Raw genomic sequence first — 19971 nt, forward strand, 5'->3', positions numbered from 1 at the left:
TTTTAAATTAATTTCCTAATAATTTATAACCGTAATATAAACGTAAATATATAATTTTATTAATCTTAAACTTTATAACTTTATAAGTTTTATTATGTTATATTTTAATATTTATTATTATAAAATCTAAGGTTTTTTTTGTTTTTTTTTAAAATTACTTCCGTATTATTTTAAAATTAAGGACATTTATTAATATATTTAATATAAATATAATTAATCTCGGTTTAAAACCTAATATAACTTTATTTAAGCTTTTCTTTAATATAAATAAATATATATTATTAATATTATATTAAAATATTAAAATAATTTTAATTTATAACATTTTAAAAGTCGTTTAATAATAATAAATTATTAACTTTATTTTTTAATTTCATTTTTTAAACTACCCGTTTATTTAAAAATAATAAAACATGTTTATTATAAGTTTAATATTTATTTATATAAAAATATATTATTAAATCTTAAATATGAATTTTAAATTTTTATTTAATATTACTTTTATTAATATTCTTTAATTATAAAATAACATTACGTAAAATAATTATTTAATTTATTATTAAGCTATATAATTAATATTATTTAAAATAAAAATAAATTTTTTATTAAATTTATAAATTATTATAAAAAATATATTAAAATATTTATAACTTTCCACTATCCATGGATTTACTTTTATTTATATTTTTAATAATTTAATAATAAAATCCCATGCAATAATATAATATAAGATTATTAAGGAATTTATAAGTAATAATTCTCTTTTAAAACTTAATTAATCGGTTTAATTTTCCGTATATTTTAAGTATTAATTAATATATTTTTTAACTTTACATGCTATATTTTACATTTATATATTTATTAATTTATAAAACATTTTTATTAACTTAAAATAATGTTTTTTATTATAAATTATTTTAAATATATTTTTAATATAATTTAAAAAAATTATAAAATGTTAAAAACTTATATTAATAACATGGTACATTAATTTATCTTTAAGTTTATATTAATATCATTTCATTATATCCTTTTAATCTTGTTTCACATTTTTTAAAATCTTTTATATCCGTTTCAAGCATCGATTATATTAATATCCGTTAATAATTTTTTATCGAAAATCATTTATAATTTTAAGTTTTATTATTATATATACATCCTTAACTTTATTTTATATTATATCTTAAACTATATTTTTTAAAATAAATTTACATTTATCCTATTTTTCCTTTTTATCACTTATAATCATAATCGTTAATAATTTTAAAAAAATATTTAATATTAAATTTAATTTACTTAAAATATAATATATTTATAAATTAAATTATAATAAATATATAAAAATAATAATAAACCGTAGATTTATTTTATTTAGGTTTAATATTTTTAATAAAGTTTAATTTATAATGTTAATTATTAATTAATAATTCATTATTATTTAAATTAATAACTTGTATAATTGTAATTAAATTTTATTTAATTTATATAACTATATTAAATATATAATTTTTAACTTAGGTATATTATATCGTATTTTTAATTTCGTTAAGATTTTAAAATAATATTTAATTAATTTTATTTTATTAGGGTTAATGCGTTAATTATATTAATTTTTATTTAAATAAAATATTATTATATTAAATTTTATTTATTTTAATGTATTAATATTAATAAATATTTATTTCTTAAAATCTTAATATATAAAATATAAAAGCTTATTAAATTATAATTATAAAATAATAAAAGATTATCGTTTTATAAAAATCGGATCGAATTTTATTTATAAAGTATAACTTTTTCGCATTAATATTATAAATAATATTTCCTTTTTTTTTCTTTTAACGTTTAATAAAACAGTCTTTTGATTTTATAATAATTATATTTTTTATTAATAAAACGGAATATATTTTTTTAAAAATCTAGTTATATTAATATATATTTTAAAATTTAATAAAATAATTAACATTTTTATTTTCCATATTATTATAATTTTGTTTTTAATAATCCATAAACTAATTTTATTAATTATAAATTTAAATAATATAATTATTAAAAAACTTAAAAAAGATTTTTTTAATAATAATATTAACTTAATATTTACGTATTATTTGAAAAGCTTTTATAAATATTATTAATATTATTTCTTAATGTTTAAAAAAATTATTATATTATTTATATAAGTTTTCATAAATAATTTAAAAAGTTTAAATAAATGGTTTATAAATTGCTACGTGTATGTGGGGGAATTTTTAAAACTTATTAATATAACATTTAAAACTTTTAATTTTTAAAGTGAAATAATTATTATTTTATTACGATCTTTTATAATAATAAGTAATTAATAATAAAAAGTTGTCCCATTAACAATAATAAAAAACTTTTTATTATATATTTATTAAATTATTTCTTTTTATAATAATAATAAATAAATATTTACTAAAACATATTTATTTAACTCCTTTAAATTAATTATAATTTATCCTTTTTTCTTCTTATTTATTATTTTTTATATAATAAAATACGGATATTTAAAAGGAATAAATTTTCATTATTAATCCATTTTTTCCTAATTATATATTTTATTAAAAGTTTTATTAATGAATTTTTAATCTTTAATTCCAAATGAATATTAATATCCTATTTTATATATTTATTCCTAACCATTAATTAATGTAATTATTATTTTATTTTTTTTAAACATTTTAATAATATTTTTATTATTTTAATAATTATATTTTTTTATTAATTTCTTTAATTATTTTCTAAAATCTAAGTTTATTATATAATAATATATTCCATTTTTTAACACCATTTTAAAAATATTCATTAATATAATAATTTTAAATAACGGTATATTTATTTCCGAAAAATCTTTCTTTAATTATATTATATATCAAATATTTTATAAACTTAATTTAATAAATTATAAAGTAACATTTAATATATCATTTATTATAAAATTTATTAAAAAAATACACCTTTTTTTAAACTTAAATATTTATATATTATTATTAAAATTAAGGATAATAATTTAAGTTATATTTACATTTTCCTATATTATATTATAAAACATATAATTAATTATTTCCTTAATAATATTAAATTTTATATTCCTTAAAATTTATATTTTTTCATTAATATCATTAAAAAATATTATTTTTTTTACCGAATTACGTTAATATAAATTATTACACACACTTAAATAATATAATATAAATAAAAAATCTTAACCTTTTAATAAATTAAAATATTTTATAACGATTAATATTATCGTGTATTTTAATATTATTATTAATTAAATTACTTTTACTTTTCATCGGATCGATTTAAATTTTATAACTTATATAAAAATTTATATTTATAAGTAAACCGAGAAAAATATATTTATTTAAAAATAATTTAAAATAACTTTATATTTAATAAGAAAATTATTATTTAAAAATAAATATACGGATAAACTTTTTTTATATATCCATGTTTTTATTAACATTTAAATTATTAATTTTATTCCTCTTTTTATTTTTATTTTCATTTATAAAAAAAATTATATTTTTTGGTTTAATATTATGCCTTTTAAATTTATCTTAATTACGTAATACAAGATTTTTAACGTAAATATTTTAAAATCTTAAATAAATTTTTCTAGCCATTTTTAATTTATTATTTAATTAAAAGAACTTAAATTGGTATAAATTATTAATTTAATCTTATATTTATTTATAACGTTAATCTTAAAACTTAAATATTTTTTTAATTTATTTTTTTTTTTTTTATAAAAATAACATTAAAAATTTAATAACTTAAAAGTTTTTATATTTTATAACCTTCGTTTATTATTATACATTATTATTTTAAATTAATATATATTAAATTTTTATTTCCATTTCTTATATTAATAATATCTTATAATTCTTTTCTTTTTTATAAAATAATAAAATATATATTTTTCATTTTTTTTATTATAAAATAAATATAATATATATATAAATACTTTTAAATTATAAATAAATCCGATTTATTTTAACATTTAATATTTTAATATTTTAATTTTATATATTTTCTTAAAATTAAAGGTTAAAAAGAATTATAAGGTTTTTACTTTATAATTTTTTATGTTTTTTTTAAGGACTTTTTAAATTATATAAGCTTAATATATTTATTAACATAAATATATATAAAATAATTTAATTTTATATTAAATATTTTACCACATTTTTAACAAGTTTTTTTAATTTTATTACATTATAAAAACTTAACATAATTAAATTTATTAATTTTATATTTAAAGTTATAAATATTATATTTTTTAATTAAAAAAAAGTTATTTTTTATTAATTTTTTTTTATAATTTTCCATATTTAATTTATTAATAATATAAATAATTTTATCCGTTATATAATATTATTTATTTTTACATTTTTTTTGTTATTTTTAATAATAAAAACGTTATGGGTAATTGTTTTAATAATTATTATTTTGTTAATATTAACGATAATATTTTTAGTTTTAATAAAAAGATTACTTTTAACCGTGTCGATGTTTATGGTTGCGGTTATAATTAGGTAAGCAATTATTATACGTTTTATAATAATTATTATATTTTTTATAACGATATTTATAATTTTTTTAACGTTTATTACGGTTATTATAACGTTTATATTAATTTTTTTATTATAATTATAAATTTTTACTTTAATTTTTATTTTTATAACTTAACTTAAATTTTTTATTAATAATTATATTCGTAATTTTATTAATTATTTTAAGCTTAATTATAACGTTACTTAATATCTTATAAATTTAACGTTTTATTATATTTATAATTAAAAGATTTATACTTTTAAAACTAAAGTTTTATTTTTTAATGTTAATTATTTAATTTTTTTATACTTTTTAACGGTTATATAAATATATAATATATTTATTTAAAATAACATTTATAATTAAAAAAAAATAAATTAATTATAAATCTTTTATTAATGCATTATATATTAATAACTTTTAATATTTCATTTTTATAAAATTAATAACGTAATATATTCGAAATAAATTTATAATCTATAACTTAAAATTAATATTTTTAAAATAATTATTTTTATTATACTTAATTTATTAAATAATTTCCATCATTTTATAAATTAAAATTTTAAATTATTTTAACAACATTTTTAAAACCTTTATATTATTTTTTAAACATTTTATTTTTTTTTTTTATAATAATATACTTATTTATTATTATTACGTAAAGCTTTTTAAAAGTTATAAGAATTTTTCTTAAATTACGTTTTTTCGTATTTATAATATTTAAATAATTTTAATAACATTAATAAATAAATATATAAATTTTTAATAAGTTTTTTTACTTAAAATAACAATATTTAATAACCTAATAATTATCGTATTTAAATTAAAGTAAAAATACCCGATATTTTAAATAAATCATTTTTTTAATTTTATTTTTTTTTTTATTATTTTTAACTACTTTTTAATAATTATTTATATATTTTTTATAACATTATTTATATTATTTATTATTTCTTTTAAATTAAAAACTTGTTTTATAGCGGCTTATATTATTAACATTATTTTAATTAACCGTTATTTTATTTTACGGTTATAACGGGAAAATAAAAGTTTTAAGTTATTAAAACTATTATTATTTAATTTATTATTAACATTTACCATTTTAAAAATTATAATAATATAATATAATTTAAAATATAACAATTAAAAAATAATAATAAAAATTAATATAAAGGTAATAATAATTTAAGTTAATTATAAATACGATAATATAATTTCGTTTAATAATTAAAAATTAAAATTATTTAATAATAAAATAAAATTTATAATAATATAAATTAATTGCGATTATAATAATATAATCGATATTTATAATATTAATACTAGGTTTATAATTATATAACTTAAAGTAAAAAAAAATAATTAAATAAATGATTTTATTATTAATATAAATAAGCTTAATATATTAATTAATAATATTAATATTATTACGGGTGGTATTAAATTTAATATTAATAATATTATTATTAATGGTATTAAATTTATTATTAATAAGTTTAATGTTAAAATTAAAAGCTTTAATGTTAAAATTAAAAGTTTTAATATTATAACCAATGGATTTAATATTAAAATTAAAAGCTTTAATAATAAAATTAATGAATTTAATAAACGTGAAAATGTAATAATAAATAATTTAATTACTTTAAAAATAATTATTTAAATATATTATTAAATAAGTTTTAAAAAATTTATAAATTTATTAATTATTATTAATAATTTAAATAATGGATAATTAATTTATTAAAAAATTAATAATTAAAAAATTAATAATTAAAAAATGAATGATTAAAAAGTAAATAATTAAGAAATAAATAATTAAAAAGTTAATTATATAATTAATAATTATGTAATTAAAAATTTTAATATAAAATGTAATAATATTAATATAAATTTTTATAAAATTAATAAAATATTTATAAAAACTTATATAAGTAATATTATAATAATTTATAAAGTAATAAAGATTTATATTAATAATATATTTATCGTTTATTTTAATATTAAAATCCGTGTTTAAATATTTAATATTATCGTTAATAATAATATTATAATAATTAATGTTAATGGAATTTAGCTTTATTTTCTTTTACTTTTATTACATTTTTTATTTAATATAAATTAACTTTTATTTTTATTATTTTAAAAAATTTTTAAATATATTTTTAAGATTTTTTATAACTTAATATTAATTTTTTATTCGGTTTAATTTAAAGTTTAAATAAAATAATTAACTTAGCTTATAAAATTTATAAAAAGATTCTTTAATATAAGAAATAAATTAATAATAAGTTATTAATTTTTTAAAGTTTATAAATATTAAATGGTTTATTTAAAATTTTTTCGAAATTTAAAATTATTAACAATTTATTTTAGGTTATATAAAAGTTTTAAATTTTTAAATATAATATAAGTATATTATTAAACTAAGATTTCCATATACATTAATAAAGGTTTTATTAATTTTACTTAAAAAAATAAATTTAAGATAATTTCGTTTAATATATATCGTATATATCGGAAAAATCGGAACTTCGGTTTTTTAAAAAAATTAATAATAAATATAAAATTATTTTTTTCCGGAATTATTAATTATACTTAATTAATATAAACTTAATAAACTTAATATATTAATTTAATAAATTTAATATACCATTTAATATTAATATATTAATATAATGAAATATAATTAATATAATTATAAAATATAACCGATATAACTTTATTAAATTATTAATAAAACTTTTTTAAAACTTAATAAATAACCGAAAAAAACTTAACTTAATAAAAACTTAAAAAATAATTAATAAAAACTTAAAAAATAATTAATATAAACTTAAAATTAACAAGAATTTAAAAAACAATTTAAGTTTATAACACGTTAAAAAAGATAATTTAATTTTAAAAATAAAGTTAATAAATATTTTTTTTTTTTTATATAAATTAAAAAAATTATATATATATAACATAAAATAAAATTCTTATAATAACTTAATAAAAAATTATATAATAATTTTTTTATTAAAATAAGTAATTTATTATACCGAAAATTTAAAATAAAAAATAAAAAAGTTTTATTTAAATAAATAATAAAAAATTAAATTAATTATTACCTTAAAAAATAACAAGAATAAAATAAAACTATTATTTAATAAAATCTTTTAATAATATTATAAATAATAATTAATTATTTTAAATTTAAATTAATTATAAGTTTTTAAAAAAAGAATTATTTATTATATTAATATAATTTTAACATATGGTTTTAAGTTTTATAATTAAATTAAAATACGAATGTATTTTATTATTTTTAAATTTTTATCGTTTTTTATATTAATTTATTTACGTTATAATAAAATTAATAATTTTATATTTTATTCGTTTTATATTTTAACTTTACCACTTAATTATTTAATATTTTATAACATTAATTTTATACGTTAAAGTTTTTTTTTTAATAATTTTAAAAATTAAAATTATTCGTTAATAATTTAAAATATATTTATTATATTATTTAATACGTTTTATAATTCTTTGCGAAAAAATATATAATTACGTTTTAATTTATTAACTTAAAATATAAATTTATAAATAATATTTTAATAATTTTTAAAAATAAATTAAAAAAATTTATTATTATTTATATTATTATTATAAAAAATATTAAAAATAAATAATATAAATTTTAACGTGAAATTTTTTAAATTAAATAAAAGTTATAAAAGTTTTTTAAAAAATAACGGGGTAAAGTTTTTAAATATTATTAAATTATTTATTTTAAAAAATTATAACCATATAAATATAATAAATAACGTAAATATTTTTTAATTAATATAATTTTTTAATAAATGTAATTTATTTAATGAAAAAAGGATTAATTATTAATAAAATTATTCCGAAAGTTTACACTTTTTTTTAAAAAATTAATTTTTTTTTTTTATATTATTATTTAATTTTTTAAAAAAAAAATTTTAATTTTAATTTTAAAAATATTAATTATACTTTTTTAAAATAATTATTATTATTATAATAAAATTAAATAAAATTATATATAAGTTATAAATTTATTATAATATTATAAATAAAAAAAAATTATTAATAATTATATTATTTAAATATTATTTAAATAAAATTAAATATTTTAATAAATGTTTAAAAATAATTTTTTTTTAAATATTAACTTAATTAAATTATATTATTTAATTAAAATAAAATAAAATAATTAAAGTTATATTATAATAAAATAATTAAAATAAAATAATATTATTAAAAAAAAATAATTAATTAAAGTTTATTATATATTATAAATTATATAAAATGTTAATAATTATTTATAATTATTTATAATTATTATTTTTTATAATTATTTATAATTTTTTTATAATTATTTTTATTTTATATTATAATTATTATAATTATTTTTATATAATTATAAATAATGGTATTTATAATTCTTTTTTACCTACCTTAATAATTTTACTAGTTTTAATCCGGAAAAAGATTTTTTTTTTTTTTTTTTTCTCAACCTGTGATAATAACCCTTTTAAAAGTTAAGCATAGTACCTGTAATTATATGAAGCGGGTTGTATGGGTAGAAAGGTTCACATCTATACGAATATCGTGCAGCTCACAACACTAGTAAAGAGGTATCGAGTAATTATTGTCTGACCCTAAGGATTTAATTCGGAATGAAACTGTGTTTATTGTTGTACAGCTATACACAAAGCGGCAAAATAGTGATCATAGCCGTTCCTCTTGTCTATCCGCATTCGCATCCGCATCCATAGGTATTCCTGGAATACCAATCCCTCTCATTTGGAAGCGCCCGTGCATTTCGTGGTTTATGATGAACCTTTAGAGGCCGACTCGACTGCGGCAGCGGCGTTGGCATCGGCTAGAGATTTCGGATCGCCCATCTTGCCGTTCTGTGAATTGAGGCATAAAACCCATCAGTCACTAGTTTCCTCAACGTTTATTTTTCGCATGCCGTATAGACGGATGACTTACATCCCACTTAGCAAATCGCAAGTCCGACTCTCCTCGTCGTTCGGCAACTATTCTCTTTTCCTCTTTTAAGCTTCGGCGCACGACGCGGGCTGCGACGGCAAGGTAGCGGTTGTAGCTATTCGGCCGGACGGACATGTTAGTAAACCGGAAGTCTTCGCATAGCTGGAAGGCTTGTTGAAATAATACCTTCCTAGAGGGAGTGCGAATTGACTTACGACAGACCGGCAGCTTTCCACGCGAACACCATTCTGACGGTTGCTCGAGGATCAATTGGGGTTGAGGATTATTTGAAGGTATCGTTGATTTGTACAGAAGCACAAAATGTAGCTGCGGCAGTCGATGGAATTGAGAAAGACCCGCACAACGCTAGTAAGCGTTGCCAGTAGTGGCCTAAGCTTTCACGTGATCAAGTATTGAATTTCCCCATCGTGAAACCCCCTTAGAGAAATAATTCACTATAATTATTATTACCTACATATACCGCTATATCCTACGTCCCTGCTCATGAGACCTATTGAGGACATTATATAATTCTTTCGTAGTCTATAGTATATATATACTCTAGAAAAAAATCATGGAGTGTGTATGTCAATGAACACACTACTTCGGTAGATATAGTAGGTAATACAGTATGTACCTGGATAGGTACTCAAAATTTCAAAGAAAATTCTAGGGGATTTATTATATGCACAGAGGTAACTTGACTCTACAGCAGCGGGTTGATCTGTTGGTACACTTTTGTTTCCCGATTTCCCTGTCTATACCTTCAGTCCAAGCTCCTCCGCAAATGGTAATGCGTGAAGGTCACCAACTGCCGCTACCGAAGCCTTACCATCGATTAGAGACTTTGCGGTCTATATCTACCGTTAGCGATGGAATTATGTAGGGGTAAGGGTATACACATACAGTTTTGAGCTTGTCCGCCGTGACACCGTTGATCGACTGGACGGTTTCGGCAATCTGGAAAGGCTTGCCAGTGTGGATGATACCCGAACCGGCAGACAGGAGGGTCGACACGCCAGACTGGCTACCCTCCAAAGCGTCGAACTTCGCCTTGGCAATTGCCTTGGTCAGGTCTTCCTTGCTCACGGTTCCCTCGGCGATGCCCTTAAGGGCCTTGACGGCCTCTGCACCGGCAGCGCGAACTGAATCCGCAGCTCCGGTGATCTGGATGGCTAGTAGGCCAGCATCAGAGTAGGCGAGGTTAGTTCCCGAGGCAGCTACTCCAGTCGAAGCCGCAGCCTTAGACAGGAGGGTGAAACCTGATGACCATTTCACGTTTGGTTGGCCACCAAGCAATGCGGCCAAAACTGCAACTTCGGGCTTGAAGGCATTGAAGCTAGAACCGGGGAATGCGATAACCAATGAGTTTCCACCTGTGTGACTTATGCGCGTCTCACCACCGTAATACGCCGTAGGTTCCGTGTAGAGTTTAACACCTTCGGGCTTTGTTGCACGTACGTTCTTAAAGAACTGTTCCGTCCACTTATGCAGAGCAGTAGTCGCAGCACCGTCTCCGATTAACGCGATATTGGGCTTACTATAAGCGGCGCTCGCGTAAGCGGCGATGGTGTATTCGTTCAACCTTTTTAGAGGAGTTGAGCTGGTCGGGTATAGGGAAGCACCAAGGCCACGGTGAAAGGCGACCGAGTGTGCCGAATCGAGAGCGAGAGCGGAAACATCGTGGGCGAGCTTAGACTGCTTCACCTTCATAACTCTCTCGACATCCTCGTGGAATTCGAACGCTACAGAACAAGTAAGTATGTTATCGAGGGCCAATGGCTTGAGACAGCTCACTGGTGTACTTAGTTTCACTGATAACCTCTGCCAGCAGTTCGGTAAAGTAGGGGAGATCTTCTCGCAAAAAGCTCGCCTCGATAACTAGTGCCTCTCGAGTGTGATATGCGAGTAATTGACCTCCTAGAAGTTCGGCTTCGCGGACGATACGTAGAGCCGATCGCTTTGTGGTGTTCTGGGGTGATCACAACTAATTAGCTCATGATAAAAAGGCCAAAATATATGGGCATCAGCTCGACTTACCTTGAAAGCGAACTCCTCCAAACCGACAGTCAAGCCGGGGACTGGCTGATACCTAGTACCTGCCTTGGCGACTACAGCGAGTTTCGTAGTCGGGCCATGGGAGTCTCTGGTAGCGACCTTGATACCAGCAACTTCGGCAGTATCATATGTCAATGCGGACGGAGCAGAGGATGCGGCGGCAGCGTAACCTCGACGCTGAGCAAGCTGCGAACAGCCTTGCCTACGTGCAGCAAGCTGGGCACCTCTAGAGAGAGCCGATCTTGAGAACATTTTAAGGGCGATGCCGTCGACAATGGGCGATTTGAGGTCTGCGACAACGACTTTTTGGGTTCGCAGATCCTTGAAAGCTTCCGAGTTCCAAGCAAAAAGATGCTCAATTTCCGGTAAATTCTCGGTTATGATCCGTGAATGAGGTACTATGGTACGTTGCTGAGGCTTAATGAGGCTAGAGTTTGGTCAGCCACTTGCAAACGGCTATGATTGGTTAGTGAAAAAATTCAGGGCGGGCAGTGGCGGGTAGGCGGGGGAGCTATCAGAATCCATTTGGGTAAGAGGGACTGGAGGGGACATTGAACCCCATCCATAAAGTTTCCATGAACCTACCATTAATTCATTCCCCGCTATCCTAAAAAAAGTAGTTGCGCTGAAATTTATTCTTACATACATACTATTCGCGCTTGCGCTGCATAATCTTCCCGTTACCAAGAACATTGAACGAACAATAAAATTCACAACTCTTCTCGCGCTATCTCCACGTCTACTGGAGAACTTTTCTTCTTTTCTACTCAGCTTCTAATGAAGCTGCGGTAGTAATTGTAGTGCTCTAGAGATAGTGAGAGGATCTCTAGAAGCCAACCACTTCGACAAATCCCCAAATCCTATCTACCTATCTATTCCCATCAAGGCTGAGTCCAAGTTCTGTCAGCCATGTTAGTTGTGAGTTAATCTCCCTTTTGAACGCTGTCAATTTTCTTTTTTTCCATGTTGCGCTAAAAGCTTTATTTATTTATTTATTTATTTACATATTCTCTTTGCACAAGATAAAAAAATACTGACAAGAACTTCAACGCCAGACAAAGAACGTCGCAGAACTTTGTGTTCTGCTAATCAGCGAGCTCTATGGCCAGCTCCCGTCGGTATGGTTATTTCCCCAAGCAAATGGATATTCTCTGGGATCTCCACCAACACCAGGCAAGTTTGGTACTGACAAGCTTGATTCTTATAGCGCATATTCGCAGACCTTCTCGCACGAGGCAGATCTACTGTCGCACAATTAGCGCAACACACATCCGTAAACCAACGACAGGTGCGCCATGGAGTCGCCGTACTCATCCAGTTGAATCTCATCTTCCACCTTACCGACCAAGACACCGGTATCACTCACTACGAAGCAAACCACCATGCCGCATACAACCTCGTCCGAATGGGAAAGGTATTGGATATGGTACGCACCAAATACGGACACCATGCGCATTACCTCGTACACGAAGTTCTTATACACGGCCATGCGAAGATCTCAGATCTCGTCGAAGCGTTCAAGAACAAACACAACACTCGCAACGGGAGTCTCAACGGAACGCTGCAAAACGGCCATAATCATGTCAATGGCCATAGTAATGGCATCGCCAATGGTTCAGATAAAGTAAAATCGGAGGATGATGCTGATGATTGGGATGACCAAGTGTATGACACACTCGCGCAGCTGATCGCCACTGGTATCCTTGAGCCAGTTATGCCGACAACGTATCAGTCCCCACAGGATCTAAGGAGCTCAGTTGAGCAAGCATACCTAGCAGACTTCCCTACCGGCATTCGAGGGTCCAAGCAAACTGCCGAATTTGAGAAGAGCGTAAGAGAGAGGCTGAAGGACATCCAAAAGAAAAACACATATCTGAAGAGAAGGCTCGAAGAGGAGATTGCGCTCGGTCCTAGCACGAAGCGCCGGAAGTTAACAAACGGTGCCATGTCAAATTCACATGTCGGCGACGGGGCTAGAAATATCGTCGCGCAACAAGTGAGTTTATCCTACAGACAGATCCGATGATAAAGCTTACTAACAGTTTTCCCTAGTTTGACACTGCTCTTCGAGTGAACTACGACAAATGCACGGTCGAGCTTCGCAATCTGAAGCTCGAGCGGTACGTAGAGGATCTGGTCGGCGACACCACGGCAAAGGTGTACGCAACATTACTTGCGGTACTGAGCAAGAAAGTCTCTCGTTGTCAAGTTGATCGATCAATAGAAGTTGAAGACGATAATGATGCCGCCGCAGAACCTCGCGTTACCAGTCAGGAGATCTTCGAGCAATTGAATCCTTCTATTGATTTATCTGCTGGTGTTGGGAAGCTACACGGCGAGGGAACCATCGACATTAAATATGCGGAGAAGCTTCGACGATATCCCCCGCAACTCAAAGGCTCGACTCTCAAGGAGACGCTAGAGGAAGACGAAGAAATCATAGGGTCAGATGACGAAGACTATGACCACAGCGGCGAGGCAGCGGACCACTTTGGACTCCACGGACAAAATGGAACGAATGGCGTGGAGGTACAAGAGGATGATGGTGTCCCAGTCGGCTCGCGGCGGTTACATGAGATGCGCCAACATCTCCTTATATTGGCCGAGAGCTCACAGGGATTCGTACGTCATTGTGGTGGGAACGATTTCGGCGAGTGGACAGTCGATTTTGAACCGCTAATACAACATCTAAAATTCCTCGAGCTTGATACGATTATCGAGAACCGTTTTGGTCGCCAGGGTCTGCGTCTCACTCGGATTCTTAGAGAGAAGGGAAAGATCGACGACAAGACGTTGCCTGGTTTGGCCCTTATGAAGAAGCCGGACGTACATGTCAAGATGGCAGAAATGGAGATGGCAGGGTTCCTTGACGTACAAGAAGTACCTCGGGACAACAATCGAGCTGCTGCTCGGACGATTTTCTTCTGGTTCTTCGACCTCGACAGAACATTGCAGCGAATATTGGATAATACCTATAAGTCCATGGTACGCTGCTTTCAACGACTAGAAGTTGAGCGTCAAAAGAAGAAGGGTGTGCTTGAGATGGCCGAGCGCAAAGACGTACAAGGCGTGGAGGAGGATAGACTCAGGGGCGACGTATATAACGACTACATCCAGTTACTCGACATCGAGAAGAAGCTCCTCGGCCAAGTGGCGAAACTCGACGACATTGTATCCGTCTTTAGGGATTTCTAAATTTCATTCTCCCATATGATACCAGGATTGGGGGGGAAATGTTGCATTTGCATTGGCGGCGTTGGTTCACGGAAGTCTGGCCCAAGGGCTTAAAAGTGTCTTTGCGTTAAAGATTCGACTAGCCATCGATTCTGAGTTTTGGCATATATAGGATCACGTCATGGATTCTACATGTGTCGCGATAGTTGACAAATGTAATTATAGTTGGCTAGGTAGCATAAGAAGCTTTCTAGTTATTAGGGATAATGGCTATAGCTTCTTTCTACAGGCTGTTCTATTTTACGCTACTTTATTTGAATGTCGGTGGCTTTGATCCAGCATGACATGGCCGGCATCTTACCTCGGTAGTAACCTTCCCAGGTCAATAATCTTTCTAATATTGGCGCCCATCATCATAGTAACTATTAGGTACCTACCCCTATCCTCCAGCTTCCGCATCTTGCACGGCGCATCCATGGATGTAGCTTCTTAGAGGGGTAGGTAGGTGCGGAACCTTATCGCCGGGTATGATAAGCCTAGATCGTCCCAAGGACCCCTGAAGCTTCCCCAAGCTCCCCGCTATTTTATCTAGTGCGGTGCTAGAATTGGTCGCAAATATCGAGATTTTTTTTTCCTTATAAATCTTCGGCGCAATTGAAATTTTACTCTTGTGCGCTTCTCCCCGCCGAGTCCGCAGTCGTTGATATCCTCGCAGCTCGTCCTCAAGGGCCCCAAGACAATTCCTCTAGCCTTTTATTCCGTCAAATCTAGGTAGCCGGACAACCTATTTCCTAAGAATATAATAATATTCGACGGAATCGTCTTACATCCCCAATAAGTCACAATGGCGCCTATGGTCACTGGCAAAGAGCGCGAGTCGAATCTCGCTCGACTCCTCGGCTCCGGTAAGCTGGATAGTATGCTAGATATCATGGCGATAGCTAATTGAATTGATGCAGGCTCCGCCGGCATTGCCGAATTGGGTGTCTTCCATCCCGTGCGTGCTTATGCATCTCGAACCGTTGCGTCGCAAGACTAACAAGTCCCAAGGTCGATACCATCGCGAAGCGACTGATGAGTAACACGACGAAGGTGCGAACAACCGAACTGTAACACTGGGATATCATACAATACTGACCGCGTTGTAGATCAGGAATGCTAGCGAGCTGAACAAGGTTATCTTCAAGGAGAAGGCAGAGGCGCCATTTGGTCGCAAATTCTTTTCCCTCTTTCCGGGTCTCGGTTATGCCGCGGGATACAAGGTCAGAATTGCGCCCGTATCTCATAGTGAGTGGAAGGGTAACTAGCTAAATACCCGGATTAGGTCTCCCAAAGAATCTACAAGTATGGTGGCCAGCCAATTGCTCGGGACTACCTTGCGGCGCACTACGGCAAGGACTTCGAGAGCGCATTCGGAAAGAAGACCGGAAAGGCAATTATGCACTCGACTGCTGGAAGGTAAACTTTGAAGTAAAGAATTTTTCAAGTCTGGCGCACTCATTGACGTGTTTTAGTCTGATCGGTATCGGCGAGATCGTCCTGCTTCCCTTGGATGTGTTGAAGATCAAGCGGCAAACGAACCCGGACGCATTCCGCGGACGTGGTATCTTCAAGATTATCGCTGATGAGGGCTTTGGATTATACAGAGGTTGGGGATGGACCGCAGCCCGAAATGCCCCTGGATCGTTCGCGGTACGCTTGACTACACAGGTTTACCTCGTGCTCAACTAACATTAGACAGCTTTTTGGTGGCTCGGCCTTCACGAAGGAATACCTCTTCAAGTTAAACGACTACAACAAGGCATCATGGTTCCAGAACTTCGTCGCTTCCATTGCCGGTGCCTCAGCTTCTTTGGTCGTCTCCGCGCCCCTGGACGTCATCAAGACTCGTATTCAGAACCGGAATTTCGAGAATCCCGAAAGTGGTTTCCGAATCTTGTCTAACATGGCCAAGAATGAAGGGTTCTCCAGTTTCTTCAAGGGATTGGTGCCCAAGGTAAGATTTTCGTATTATTTTACATGTTGCTTGTGCTAATCTTTTATAGCTCCTCATGACTGGACCGAAGCTTGTATTCTCATTCTGGCTTGCCCAAACTCTGATCCCTGCATTTGACACAATGCTGAAATAGAGTGTCTCCTGCAGTATTAGGGAGCGCATGGGATTTGGAAAGTGTAATGATAGATCTGGGCACCAATAGTCCGCTACATGTATATATGACGGAGCCGGCGTTTTCGGTCGTGGATACTAGCGATTCGACCGGTTTGGACTTATTAGATGGTCACAGAGACTCTAAGAGGATAGATGAGGAATTTCTCTCTACAGGATGAAATGAACAAATAAAAACTCGACTCTAACCAATATCCCCTAAGGGATGCCTTTTATTATTTGAGATGTTATCATCGGAATTATGAGTATCGTACGATACGACGAGACCTTGAAGATATAAATGAAATCGACTAGGCATATTAACTCGTTGTTATTCCTTACGTACCTATCATCATGTTCATGTTTGCCCTTCTCTTTTTCAAATCCAAAGCGACCAATCTCTCCTTTGACATTCTCTCCCCCTTTTTAGGGACGCAGCAATATCAAATATACAAAGCATTCGAGACCTTGTTGTCATCACGTAATAGAGCGTTTCTCTATTCCAATTGGACATAAATTTCCAAGTTCCTGGTGGTGATTCAGAAACTATTAATCTTATTATGGTCAATTCCCGAGTTAAGTCCTTAGGTTTGCATCCGTCTCTCCTTGGTCGCTTTCGACCATACTATGAGGAAATACCCGGCGATTATCCGACTTAAAATACAACTAGCGCACACAAGCTTTCAATATAGGATCCAATAAGAACCCCTTTAATCACCAAGGTCCGTTGGCCCAATGGTAAGGCGTCTGACTACGACTACCAGCAGTAATCAGGAGATTCTGGGTTCGACCCCCAGGCGGACCTTCACTTTTGCCACTTTTCTAAGCGATCAATGGCAAGCGCCTTTCGTCTCTTTTTTTCGTTAAGTAATTTAGGGCAAGCTGTTAACAACAATCATGAAGGGTTCTCAGAAACACTAACGGGATTACTTTATTGAGGAGTTTATATTTCAACAGGCATGATCCTAGCGATGTCGGTTCCAACCAACCTAATGAACTCAACAACTGTAGTAGAAATATTCATGGAGATTCTATGTTTGCTATAATGCTTACATGCTACCATACGATTATCAAGCTCTTCTCATTAGGCCACCAAGTGTCTTAGTAATATAAAACAGAAAGCGAAAAAGGGGATCGGGTACATATTGTATTAGAGAGCGGAGATCTACTTCCCAAAGACAGATTCACAATGTACTTACACCGCATTGTTTTATTCCATGGTCATATTCAATGCCTAGGCGTTGAGGGATTGAATGAGAAACTTAGAATATCCTTATGGCTATCCCACATTCATTGTAATCCGTGCAGTATTATATACATAGACTACCATTGCTATCAGGGATCGAGCCCTCAGTTGTTAACTTGGTTAGTTTCGAGTGAAAGGTAGATACAAGAGGCCTGCGAGTGGCTCGCAGGTAGTAGTAGTATTAGAGTTGGTATTGACGCCGGGGAACCGCTACTTGAACGTAGCTATCCCAAAGCCTCCTTGAGGGCATAGGAGGTGTGCTAGGGCTCACATTTATACTCCATCCAACGCACAAACGTGTATCACATCGGCGTAGCCTTCTCAGCAACCTATCTAACAACCCAAGTCCGAAGATGCGCGCTGTAGCGATTCATGCTGTGGGTAGGGGTTGGTAGTTGACTACCTGTATTATTAATAGATAATGGAGCGTCTACTTTTAAGGCGAAGTTTGAGGTATTCATAGACGGAACTTCAGTTCTATGACACCATTAAAATGCTATAAAATAGGGTTTTTGGCGACATTGTAACGTATGATTTTCTATATAAGTATTGTCAGGAGCTCAGAGAAAGGGGCTAAATACCAGTTAGTCAACTGCTGCCTGTATGATACCTAGGACGAATATATAAGGGGTCGAAGGCCCCAAATAGCCTTAAGAAAGGGACAGGTGTTAATCAAGGTCTTCTATTACATATAAGCGAGCCAAAGGCAAGCTACCTGCTACTCTCACTCACTGTGACACAGTTTTCAACGACGGGCCCACCCTTGACGAGTCTTGAGCTTATGATTGGAAACTTTCCCAAGCGTAATATTATCATCATTCTTCCTGGCAAAAGGCGGAACTAAAGAGAAGGGGAATAACGACGTCGTCGCGCGAGGATCTCTAGACTCTCTTGTACAGGGGCTACGGTATACGTACAGGAAAGGCCATTTGTCCACCCTGCCCTTAGACCAGCTACCACCAGGTCTCCATAGAATCTCCTACGGTCTCCCATGGGTCGAACTCCCGTCCTTCTAGAGCCCTAGCTACTAGCCAACTCACCAGACCAAAGCTGTGACACTTCCTAATATACCCGCACTAGACACCACCCCTAACCCCTTTTCCTTTACACTATCGTGTACTGCTTGATATAACCCATTCTATGGTCTTGCGGCTTCCACGCATGAATAGTTACTATCAAGTAAATCGCCATTTGTTTAAGTTTCCAACTGATTTATAATCGTACCATCTTGCTGTATCGAAGAATATAGTCAATCCCAACCGTTTAGTCGACTCAACATCAGTATTTTTCAAATCGTCAAATACCTAATAGTGTATCGTAAATACCTATATTCGTCAGAGCTAGCAAGTTCTATGCTTCCCTTTTGTCCCTAAAGCTTAGAGCTATAAGAGTCACTCAACCTCAAGAGCAAAGTTGCGCAACGTGACAGTTGACAGGGACAAACAAGCAGCGACCTTATAACGAATGCATGAATTCCCTAGTAGCTTCGTCCTTTGGATTTCTAGTTTGTCCGTTTTCGCAAAAGGAAGACCCTGAATGAACTTTGCCATTATGAGCCAAGAAAACCGATATTATTTGAATATGATTTAACCCCGCAAAATTTACTCAGTCTACTTTCCAATACGGGTAACAAAAGGGGGTAGGTATCAATCTAGCAAAAAATGAAAAAGAGAAGGTCCGCCTGGGGGTCGAACCCAGAATCTCCTGATTAACAGTTGGTAGTCGTAGTCAGACGCCTTACCATTGGGCCAACGGACCG

The 19971-nt window shown here is 29.5% G+C and overlaps 4 protein-coding genes and 2 non-coding genes across 6 annotated transcripts; 3 read left to right on the forward strand and 3 right to left on the reverse strand.

The window, feature by feature from the left end:
- Positions 1-9136: 9136 nt before the first annotated feature.
- On the reverse strand, positions 9137-9990 carry F4807DRAFT_408668 (mitochondrial ATP synthase epsilon chain domain-containing protein). The gene is made up of 3 exons (XM_047996460.1): positions 9804-9990; positions 9589-9703; positions 9137-9506 (listed from the first exon to the last, which is right to left on the reverse strand). Exons 1-3 carry the CDS (start codon positions 9833-9835, stop codon positions 9423-9425), a joined length of 231 nt encoding a protein of 76 aa, XP_047858204.1. The 5' UTR covers positions 9836-9990; the 3' UTR covers positions 9137-9422.
- Positions 9991-10058: 68 nt separating this feature from the next.
- On the reverse strand, positions 10059-12058 carry F4807DRAFT_408671 (LuxS/MPP-like metallohydrolase). Its single transcript, XM_047996461.1, has 4 exons — positions 11629-12058; positions 11386-11560; positions 10495-11333; positions 10059-10442 (listed from the first exon to the last, which is right to left on the reverse strand). Exons 1-4 carry the CDS (start codon positions 11896-11898, stop codon positions 10347-10349), a joined length of 1380 nt encoding a protein of 459 aa, XP_047858205.1. The 5' UTR covers positions 11899-12058; the 3' UTR covers positions 10059-10346.
- Positions 12059-12236: 178 nt separating this feature from the next.
- On the forward strand, positions 12237-15240 carry F4807DRAFT_408673 (RNA polymerase III subunit RPC82-domain-containing protein). Its single transcript, XM_047996462.1, has 4 exons — positions 12237-12564; positions 12702-12764; positions 12854-13642; positions 13699-15240. The coding sequence occupies exons 1-4, from the start codon at positions 12556-12558 to the stop codon at positions 14839-14841; spliced, it is 2004 nt and encodes a 667-aa protein (XP_047858206.1). The 5' UTR covers positions 12237-12555; the 3' UTR covers positions 14842-15240.
- A 227-nt stretch (positions 15241-15467) lies between these two features.
- Positions 15468-17525, forward strand: F4807DRAFT_408677 (mitochondrial carrier). The gene is made up of 8 exons (XM_047996463.1): positions 15468-15725; positions 15780-15817; positions 15871-15912; positions 15969-16082; positions 16145-16278; positions 16335-16512; positions 16562-16816; positions 16866-17525. Exons 1-8 carry the CDS (start codon positions 15665-15667, stop codon positions 16947-16949), a joined length of 906 nt encoding a protein of 301 aa, XP_047858207.1. The 5' UTR covers positions 15468-15664; the 3' UTR covers positions 16950-17525.
- A 162-nt stretch (positions 17526-17687) lies between these two features.
- Positions 17688-17771, forward strand: F4807DRAFT_t21. The gene has a single exon. It is a non-coding gene; the product is annotated as a tRNA-Arg (tRNA).
- Positions 17772-19885: 2114 nt separating this feature from the next.
- F4807DRAFT_t22 lies at positions 19886-19970 on the reverse strand. Its single transcript has one exon. It is a non-coding gene; the product is annotated as a tRNA-Arg (tRNA).
- Between the last annotated feature and the right edge of the window lies 1 nt (position 19971).

The sequence above is a fragment of the Annulohypoxylon truncatum genome, assembly GCF_022578515.1.
Source record: "Annulohypoxylon truncatum strain CBS 140777 unplaced genomic scaffold F4807scaffold_3, whole genome shotgun sequence".
Classification (NCBI taxonomy): domain Eukaryota; kingdom Fungi; phylum Ascomycota; class Sordariomycetes; order Xylariales; family Hypoxylaceae; genus Annulohypoxylon; species Annulohypoxylon truncatum.

Bases quoted from the DNA above. Each gene is read 5' to 3' on its own strand.
- F4807DRAFT_408673 (XM_047996462.1), top strand. The intron at 12,765-12,853 runs GTATGGTTATTT...TGATTCTTATAG, and splicing joins TCTATGGCCAGCTCCCGTCG to CGCATATTCGCAGACCTTCT. The intron at 13,643-13,698 runs GTGAGTTTATCC...AGTTTTCCCTAG, and splicing joins GAAATATCGTCGCGCAACAA to TTTGACACTGCTCTTCGAGT.
- F4807DRAFT_408677 (XM_047996463.1), top strand. From the start codon at position 15,665: ATGGCGCCTATGGTCACTGGCAAAGAGCGCGAGTCGAATCTCGCTCGA. The intron at 15,818-15,870 runs GTGCGTGCTTAT...ACAAGTCCCAAG, and splicing joins AATTGGGTGTCTTCCATCCC to GTCGATACCATCGCGAAGCG. The intron at 16,817-16,865 runs GTAAGATTTTCG...AATCTTTTATAG, and splicing joins TCAAGGGATTGGTGCCCAAG to CTCCTCATGACTGGACCGAA.
- F4807DRAFT_408668 (XM_047996460.1), bottom strand. From the start codon at position 9,835: ATGGTGTTCGCGTGGAAAGCTGCCGGTCTGTC. The intron at 9,704-9,803 runs GTAAGTCAATTC...CCGGCCGAATAG, and splicing joins TGGAAAGCTGCCGGTCTGTC to CTACAACCGCTACCTTGCCG. The intron at 9,507-9,588 runs GTAAGTCATCCG...CTCAATTCACAG, and splicing joins TGCGATTTGCTAAGTGGGAT to AACGGCAAGATGGGCGATCC.
- F4807DRAFT_408671 (XM_047996461.1), bottom strand. From the start codon at position 11,898: ATGTTCTCAAGATCGGCTCTCTCTAGAGGTGCCCAGCTTGCTGCACGT. The intron at 11,334-11,385 runs GTGAGCTGTCTC...CTTGTTCTGTAG, and splicing joins CAGTGAAACTAAGTACACCA to CGTTCGAATTCCACGAGGAT. The intron at 10,443-10,494 runs GTATGTGTATAC...CGGTAGATATAG, and splicing joins CGGCGGACAAGCTCAAAACT to ACCGCAAAGTCTCTAATCGA.